Source organism: Andrographis paniculata, unplaced genomic scaffold (genome assembly GCF_009805555.1).
Source record: "Andrographis paniculata isolate CXL003 unplaced genomic scaffold, ASM980555v1 Contig56END, whole genome shotgun sequence".
Classification (NCBI taxonomy): domain Eukaryota; kingdom Viridiplantae; phylum Streptophyta; class Magnoliopsida; order Lamiales; family Acanthaceae; genus Andrographis; species Andrographis paniculata.
Genome location: NW_026137591.1, coordinates 507,287 through 516,820, shown reverse-complemented (window position 1 = coordinate 516,820; position 9,534 = coordinate 507,287). Strand labels below are relative to the sequence as shown.

General features: G+C 35.7%; 1 protein-coding gene across 1 annotated transcript; it reads right to left on the bottom strand.

Annotated features, from left to right (window-relative positions):
• Positions 1-338: 338 nt before the first annotated feature.
• On the bottom strand, positions 339-9,255 carry LOC127256646 (villin-2-like). Its single transcript, XM_051282759.1, has 24 exons — positions 9,163-9,255; positions 8,803-8,883; positions 7,449-7,598; positions 7,192-7,291; positions 6,971-7,039; positions 6,646-6,882; positions 6,326-6,503; positions 6,080-6,212; positions 5,625-5,784; positions 5,403-5,550; positions 5,222-5,322; positions 4,980-5,138; positions 4,415-4,483; positions 4,254-4,322; positions 4,025-4,162; positions 3,328-3,456; positions 3,061-3,208; positions 2,928-2,938; positions 2,708-2,848; positions 2,464-2,589; positions 2,223-2,291; positions 1,245-1,515; positions 904-1,139; positions 339-812 (listed from the first exon to the last, which is right to left on the bottom strand). The coding sequence occupies exons 3-24, from the start codon at positions 7,502-7,504 to the stop codon at positions 699-701; spliced, it is 2,862 nt and encodes a 953-aa protein (XP_051138716.1). The 5' UTR covers positions 7,505-7,598; positions 8,803-8,883; positions 9,163-9,255; the 3' UTR covers positions 339-698.
• Positions 9,256-9,534: the final 279 nt, after the last annotated feature.

Sequence of the window (9,534 nt, the reverse complement as noted above, 5' to 3'; positions counted from 1 at the left end):
CAAATTCTTCAAAGACCCAAGATTAAGCCCAATCCACAAATATGGTTAATTATAATATCACATTAAAAAAAGTCATAACAAATGCATAAAATGCAAAAACACACAAACATACAAATGACAAATTGCCCAAACCAAAGCCACTATTATCCATACCATTAAATAAATAATGAACCCAAACAAAAAAAACATTAAAAATAAAAATATAAACAAAACATTAATACAACACAAATTAAAATTTAATATGGCAAAACACATTAATATACAATCCTTGCCAATTGCCATGTACAAAATGCAATAATATATATATTTATATAATTATATAAAATAAAAGCAAGGAAGGAACAAGGAATTTTGAGTGTATAACAAACTCAAGAACCATATTCAATCAACACAATCAAAGAATTTGTATCTGCCTCTTGTTTTCCAAACTACAATATGGGGATAATAGCAACAAAAACTTTTTTTTTTTTTTTTTCCGAAAATTTCGAAGATGAGACCGGCGAAAAAAAATTAACCACTCTTCATAAAGGAAACCATAACACCAAGTTGATGCATGGTAAAGGCAGATAATACGGAAATAAAGAAGATAAGACGCGAAGAACAGTAAAGGAAAGGGCGAGCTGGAAGTAAAGATTCCGAACAAATAATAAGTTGCGAATGTAGGGTGGAAGGGAACCTTTGTTTTGCAGACGCAGTTTCTAGAAAAGATCGACTTTTTTTTTTAGCATGTCCTGCTTCCACCGAGGGAGCTTGTAGAAGGCTTCTTTCGCCATTCCCAGGACAGTCATGAATTCCTCTTCAGAAAGATATGCCTGAAAATATATACATATATATATATATATATGTAGTGTTACGATGATAATATGGAATAATAATTCGGTGAAAATTATATAAATGGAAAACCTCTCTTCGTTTGTAGTCGATTCCCTTAACAGGGTTCTCGGATTTAGCCTTGAGCTGATCGTAGGTGAATGTAGCTTGAGTGATTTCGGGGGTAATTTCATCCTGGTAAGTGTCGGACTTTGAATCGGGTGAGTCTTCGGGGTTTTCCGGGGTAAGATCAGTTATCTCGGTTTCGCTACTTTTTGGGGTGAGTTTGAATTCTTCAGTGTCGGGAGCATCTTCTCCTTTAGCAGAAGCTGGAAGGAAATTTTCGCAAATTGAGTCAGTATTTGGAAAGATAGACGAAATTACGAAAGAAATACTATATATATAGATGGGTTTGGATTTAGTCGGAAGATTACCAGGAGAGCTAACTTCCTTGCGCGGGCTGTCTTCCATGAGGGGACTTCTGCCTGGTCGAACAGGAGAGACTTCGGGTGATCGAGTCTTTTCAGCAGTCAAGACGGATGATAAAGCGGCTACTGCAGCTGCTCTCTGTGAGCCTTGAGTTTTCCCGAGTGGTCGTGGCGCGGAGCCGGCTTTTGGAGATGAAGATGAGCTGAATGCAGAGTTTAAAGCAGCTAGAGCTGAAGCTCGTTGAGTCGGGCCGTTATTTGAACCGTTGGATTTGTCCTGTTGAAACATATCGATTCAAAGACAAGCAAATTGACGACGTAGAGCATTCAGCATTTGAACATCTATGGTGACGATAGGAGATAAATATCACAACAGGTTTTCGATGTTTAGAAATTGTTAATTATAGAGGAGATGGAATACTATTAACAAACTAGTGTAAGAGTAAACTTCTATAAAATATTCGCTTTGGTTCAAATTACCATAGTAGAGAAATACATAATATTTTCCGCAGCAAAAGGCATTTTTCAGATAAAATTTAATTGGGAAATAGGGAAAATTGCAAAAAAATATTTTCCATATATACCCTATTATCACTTTTGTCATGTATCTATGTCGATGGCAAAATATATCCTATATGTTTGTCATTAGGCCGCGCGTGGTGTGAAAAGGGTAGAAATAACGACTTTTTGCAAACATGAAAGATATATTTTATCAGCGAGATAAATACATTGCAAAAGTGACAATGGGTATACATATGAAATATTTTTTGCAATTTTTTTTTGGAAAATATAACTACAAAAGTCCGCAGGAGGATTCCACCGACAAATATGGAACATTACTAATTTGCACCAGGGCTTATTCAAAATGTAACTGAGTCATGAAAGGAATGGCATAACCACAATAAGAGCTTTGTTAAACAAAGAAGTAGTGAGAGAGAGAGAGAGAGAGAGCAGAATTAGAAATTCTACAGTTTGAAGTGTTACCTCAGCAGCATGACCATGGCTAGCTCCAAAGAGTAACAGGATTTTCTTCTGGAATGAGTTTCCATAGGCCTGTTTTCGGGGAGACAAAGAAATGAGTTGTTTATATTGGTTCAAGTGGTATAAGGACAAAATGAGAAAAATATTCCCAGCAACAGTATACAGCATCATGATAAAATCAATAAATGTCGCATATAAACAAAAAAGTATCAAATTAATAATCAAGAATAGAACAAGGTCGTACGCTAGCTTTAGCTGGATCCCAAGTAAAATATGTGGTGAAGAAGCAAGGCTCACTTCCTTCTGCGATTCTGTATAACGGAACTTTTGGAGACAGGCCTTCTAATGAAGCGGCCAGCTCGACATAGTTCTGAAATAAGCAGCAAACGGACATTAGAGTAACAAAAAACAGAAATAAAATAAAATTAGAAGCTTCAGCATTTACAATTTTTTATTTTTAATCATCATAATAATAAATTATTCTTTACCTCTCCAATTTCAAAAGCAGTTTGCTTCTCTTTTAAGTCGACTGCTTGACCAACCCAAACAAATACTTCGGCATGTGTGTCGAGAATCAACATATCCTCTGTTAAGAGGTCATCTTGAGAGAAGTTGTATATTTCTTCAACCTGGTATGTAAATGTTAATTGTAAATCCACTTATTAAAAAGGCAACAGCAGTAGCAAATAACTGTTTACCAATACGTACCTCGAATTTTCCTGCCAGGTCACATGGCGTGTTCATCAACGGAGAGAAAGTTAGAAATTTCAATATTTAAAACAGAGGAATATAATTTAAAATGCCTGAGGGTGAAAGAAGCGCATAAAGAAAGAATTCGTACCTTTATTGAATGAGAATGCAAACAAGTGGGGATCTCTTACAATCTCAGAAGATGTCTTTTTGCTGGTGTAAGGCTGCTTACCACCAAGAGCAAACCAGAAAGACGAGTTCTCTGTACCTTCTTTAGCATGTTTGATGGTTGACCCCGGCTAATTTCAGAATGATAGAGACAGTTAGGTTGTTGATTGCAACAGAATATGCAGCATACATATTCGAAAGACCTTTACAATAAACCTGGATGAAAGTATCTATTTCCACGAAGATATACCTTAAGAAATTCTGCAACTTTGGTTACTAACTGCTGCTGCTCAAAGGTGCCTTGATTACCATGCCAACTGAAAACTGAATTTCCAGATTGCAGTAGAAAACATTCAAACGTATTCAGTGATGATGCCGCCTATGAAATAGAACAAAGTTTTGTATTAGTATATATAATCAAGCTTGAAAAGTCTAACTTTAGATTGAAGAAAGCTAACCACTAATAAAATGGCATCAAATTGTTTTTTTCTTTTAAGTCAGACTGAAGCTGCTAGGTTGCTTCAGATAATTGAAGTGCTTTGGTTCTCTAGTGTTCGGAAAGAAAATATCTTATCTGACATTACACTTCAGAAAATTCAATCTTCCAGGACAGTCCCATAACACCATTCTCAAGTATTCTCAACTTCGGTAATATTTGTCAGTTATCATTTCACAATATTCAATATGTTTTAAGCCTTTTCCTTCTGCTTCTGAGAATAAATATTACACAGTTAATTTGAATGTATTATTCAAAGTAAGATCAGGTTAATTCTACCCCAAACAGAACAATAGCAAACTTGTCAGGATATGGTAAACAGAGTTTGATGTATGATATATATAAAAAAAAAAAAAAATATATAATAACATTGAATAACAAATACTATCTTATATGCAATCGAAATAATATAATAATCATGGTTTGAAGGGAGATAGATAAGTGAACTTACAGCATCAACTTGAACAGCTTTATTGTTATGTGGAGAGGTTCCCGAAATGCGAATGAGTGCCACACCGTCGGGGGTGTATGTTTCATCATTTAAACCTTTGTCTGCTATGTAGTTTTTGTAGGCTGAGCTCAGTCCTCCCTAATAGATCAGTTACGCATTTTCAGGGCAATGGCTCATATTGATTTTACTTTGACTAAAACTAATATACATTTTTTGTGCTGATTCACACCTTAAGGACCACCATAGGCTGAAAGATTGCAACAAACTGCGGTGGCTCTTTCTCTTGATATACCCGACCCTATAGGGGTGAGCGAGCAACAATTCATATATCAATTCAGTCCCATTTCACTAATTCATTGTAGCAAACACAGCGGAGTTCGTTCCACATACCAGTACTGGCCTCCCTTTTAAAGAGTTATACATTGTGGTGGCCAATTTAGCAGCTTCTGTTTGGTCCTCCTGAAAATTGGATACACATTTGTTTGCTCAGTATACTTCATCACTTCATCATTCGGTATATGATTGGCTAAAATGTCTGGACTACCCATTAAATATAGACACGGGCATCATACTTTTCTGAAACCCAACTATGCATATATTGCAGGTAAAACTGCAGAAATGAAACACTACTAGCCTCATACTGTAATACTAAGCTAAAACTAAAGGCTAGAAAACATAAGTTCAAAATTCATGACTATGTAATCACAATCAGCATGTTTACTGAATCCATGAAATTACAGTATGACACATCAAATGCCCCAGGAAAAGTGATATCAACCACACCCAGGCCTTATCACTGATAAAGAAGATGAAGCTGAATGTTAAAAGGCGAATTCAGGTCAGTAGTCGTGGCATGTACACAGCAAATGAAATTTTGTCCTAAATTCAATTAATCCTTGCATGATGACAACAGGTTAGCTCTATGTTCCATACAACCAGTCACAATTAATAGTACCTCAACACTGTCTTTTCCAATCCAATAGCACAAGTAGTGATCATCTCTTCTCTCATGAGAATGGTATGTATAGAGTACAATATAGCAATCCCCGCTGTAAAATTTACCAATGTCTTCATGAGGCACTGGAGTTTTGGCACCGTCATCGACGTGCCATACCTGGAAGCAAATATGATTGTTCAACATAAGAAAAGGTATAGCTCTGCAACTGAGAGGAACAAAAAACATAACTTCTTTTTTACCTCTATCTTTCCACCACCTTCAAGCAACGGAGGAACTTCCTCAACTACAGCGGCAGTTTTATTTGCTCCCTTCATGCCAACACCTTGCTGCTTCAGCAGAGCTGCAAAATTTGCACAACAAATCCATAAAGTTATTAAGTATATCAGCATACGGTCGTGAACACATTAACAACATATATACCTGCCACTTTTCCCCTTCCCTCCTCAGCAACAGGAGCTGATCCTGATGGCCAGGAGTCAAACTTTGATTTGAACGAGTGAATTTCATAGCCCTGAATTAGCCGTGTAATATGTGTTGACTTGGGTCTATTTAGGCTTGACAGAAATTCCTGAAACATTATGTGGATGTGAGTTTTCGTAACTCGTTTAAGTATGGAAATAAGAAGTAATCTTAAGATTTTACCTCTGCTGCTTGCATGGCAGCTTTTCTCTCATCAACTTGAGTAACCCGCCCCACCCAGACAAATACCTCAGCACCGCAGTCCAACAAATAGCATTTATTATTTTCCAGGATTGATTTAGTAAGTTCTCCATCAACATTCTTAACTTCACCATCAACAATGCTGCCAAAGGAAAAGCATGTGAAGCACTGAAACATTACTCTGGATTTACGTTCAAAAGACAGCTAAGCCATTTGTATGGGAGAGGTAAATTGTCAAAACAATTAAATAACTTCCCTAATTATATCATAAGCACTTATTTAGCTTAAGAGGAAGGCAAGGGTAGGAAAGTGAGTGTGCGCAAGTGTCGAATATTGAAATTATATGCATACAAGTATGAGTGTATCATATCCATTAGAGCCATTGAAAGCTCTACTAAATTTACATATATGTTGAAGAAAATATGAAAATTAATCACCTGTAAAGTTGGGGAGAAGTCTTCTCAGGAATAATATCATCTTCCGTTAAGACCTTCTTGCCAATTGGGGCAAAACCACCAAACAGAACCCAGAATTCACCGGAATCTGTCTCCGCTTGTAATTTTCCATCATCTACAGTGAGGAATAACATTAAGATACAACCAAAATACATTCATAGCCACCAAAAACACTACAAAAAACATGTAAAACCAAACAAGATGTCAGTCCACAGCAATTGTACTCACCAACAATGGCGACATCACACTTTCCCTCATGATACTTCTCCTTCAAAAATTGAATTACTTCTAATGCTTTAGCCCTTTCCTGAATATTGGAGTTTGCTCCATTGAACTGATAGATCTTGTTTTCAGTGTCAAGAATGAAAACATCATCGTGATTCAGAGAGGACCGTGAAAAAGGGACCTGCATGGTTAGAAAATACAAATAAGTTAATAACATATAAAACATGATGCCGCATAACTTTGTCAGGTGATAAAAATTGGAGAACATTTTCCCTATTTGAATATCCACGAGAATACATCATATTAGAGAACTGCTCTCTAACCTGCTTCAAATGTACAACTCGTTTTCCCTTACAAGTATATAACCGAGTTTCAAATTCTTCTTCTTCAGGTGTCTTAAATCCAGATGCAATGCCACCTTCAAGTGGAATGATACATGGCTTAAAATATGACAAAAATTTATCAGATTCATGTCCCTGTAGTTCTCTGTACTGAACAGCACGTCCACCAAGCATGGCATCAAGTTCAACAGTTTTTATAGCCGCAGTCCCAGCTTCATCCTTCAAATTTGCAGATACATTAAAATTACATTGTAGGCTCCAATAAAGCACTCTTGAGCATACAGATATATGAGAACGAGATAATTACCTGGCTAGTATCCTTTCCAAGCCAGAAGTGTACATCATATAGATAAGAACCTCCCTTGCCAGAACTTGTCTACATGGAAAATAAATAAATCAAAAGGCATTTCAATCACATAAAATCAATTCAGTAACTATCTTGCTCTTCTACAATAATAAACAGTTGGATTAAGTGATAATATATGTGGCAAAATATGATAATAAAATAGACAGATGAGATATGCACACCTGAAGAATAATATATGAATCTCCGGAGTAGAATTTACCATAATCCGATTTTGACAAGGGAACTGGCTGGAAGTTTTCAATTCTCCAGATCTCAGTTCCTCTGTAACCCAGTTAAGTTTAGCAGGGATAATAGGGACAGAATACAAACAGAAAAAATACAAGTGCCAAATTAACACATGACATAACTGCATTCAATAATGGAATATAACTAGGAAATACTAGATATTTCACTGTTTAATAAACTTATGAAAGGATACACTTTCTGACCCGCTCCCTGAAAAGCAGGCTCAAGAGCTTTTGCTGAGCTAGACATTGCACAATAACCTTCTAGATGTTGAAATAGAACAGGATTATCAAGCGGTAAATGACTAACTTTCAACTGAACAGAATCAACTGTTTAAATAGACCTACAATAGCAAAGAGGTGTTAAAAATGGTCGATACGTAGAAAAGTGCATTCAAGCAATAGTATTTCCAGAAGAAGACTGCAGCAGTCGGATAATGAAGAGAAAAAAAATAAAAAGAAAAAACTGATGTCTTAATTTTAAAATAAGTGATGCAGCCATAGGAATCAATGAACTCAACAACCTAAATCATACCAAAAGCACAGTACAAGATTTGCAAAGCCAAAAATGGGGAAGAATAAAATGAGTTGATTCACTAAAACCACAGGTTCCTCTTGTTATTCCAAGGAACTTGACACCCAACAAAATTTTTTACAAGCCATCACAATCCATCTGTTAATTATTCATTTGAGACCTACCAAATGCACAACGATCACAAAAAAGATTGTGTGAGGTATGAGGCTGAAAAAATGCCTCAGCACGGTATGTTGAAAGAAAAGCAACTTCATAACACAATTAGTATCTACTTGCAGCAAACTTTAAACTGTCCCTTTCCTTATGGCAGGAAAAGAAACCAAAATACGCAAAGACATCTGCCTGTCATCGCAATATCATTGGAATTCAACAAGATTGGCCACATGGGAAAACATTTATATCCAAATATAGATGGCCTGCCCTATCCTTATGACAGGAGTACCAGTTGCTTGATTAAAATGTACCGATTGCCCCAAAAGGGAGTGTATTTATCTGACATTGCTGGATAATTCATAATTTCTGGCGCAAACTTCTGAACTGCAGATCGTTAATAGCACATTCTGAAATGCCTACATTGTAAACTTTTCCAATATATAGGTTTATCATCTTATAATATACCAGCTACCGAGCTCAAATGTATATGCACTACAGCATTGTATAATCCTAGAAAAAAATAACATAATTTTGGAACTAAAATACATGAGGATTCATTGGTACTTTAGCATCCAATAACATCTCTAGCCAAGCCTAAGGGCCATATACAAATACAGATTTTCGGCTATGAATGAAAATCTTTCCTTACGATGAAAGGGATTAGAGAATAATGAAATCAATTAGATAACAACAGCAAAAAGGCGAATTAAATAACCTTCGATTACGCTGCTACGAATCACATTGTTAAAACTAATTAATCCTCACACGCCACATTTCAGGATCAAAAACTTCCAATAATGGTTAAAAACTCAACAAAAACGAGGCGATAATAACGTATAAAACCCTCAAAAAAGTTTCACCTCCACCGTAAAGGTTTTCTCCTTCAAAAATTTCTCCAATACTCCGTAAAATTTCTTCTTATATCAATCTTATAATCCAAGCTGCAGAAAAATAAAAGAAATCACCAAACAACAACTTAAATAATTCAAATTTCAAAAGAACAACGGCCAACCGCAGACGATCAACATTACGAACAATGATCACAAAATACGCGATAATCTCCAGATCAGTCTCCGATTAATCAAATGAAATCATGAATTAGGAAGTAAATTAAACGCAACCTCATCCGCAAAAGCAACACAAATTACATAATCTATCCAACCAATCCAAGGCGCAGGGGAGACAATCCAGAAGCGAAATGGATCGAAAACACAACGAACCTTAAAGAGATCTCTTGAATTCTCTCCGTTTCTTCAAAAAAATTGTCCGGTTTCAAGAGAGAGAAAGCATTTAGGGATGAGAGAAAAGCTTGCAGGCTGGCAAATCAAAAAAGGGAGAAGACACATGAAGAGAGGAAAATAATATTTAATAATAATATATTTTTTTAAAAAATAGAAGAAAATAAAAAGGCAGGACTACTGAATAATTGCTGCGTCCCATAATTATGGGATGTAATAGTAATCCAAATATATATTTTTACATTACGTATATTTACTTGTATTTTTTTAATTATATATATTATTTTAGTAAAAAATATACAAATGAAAAAATAGAAAAAATTTATTTGCTGTTTTGTCGTATTGGGGCAAAAA

Excerpts from the sequence above, each read along its gene's own strand:
- LOC127256646 (XM_051282759.1), bottom strand. The coding sequence starts at position 7,504 with ATGTCTAGCTCAGCAAAAGCTCTTGAGCCTGCTTTTCAGGGAGCGGGT. Across the intron at positions 7,040-7,191 it reads ATTCATATATTATTCTTCAG|ACAAGTTCTGGCAAGGGAGG; the intron begins GTGTGCATATCT and ends TTTTCCATGTAG. Across the intron at positions 6,883-6,970 it reads TTGGAAAGGATACTAGCCAG|GATGAAGCTGGGACTGCGGC; the intron begins GTAATTATCTCG and ends GCAAATTTGAAG.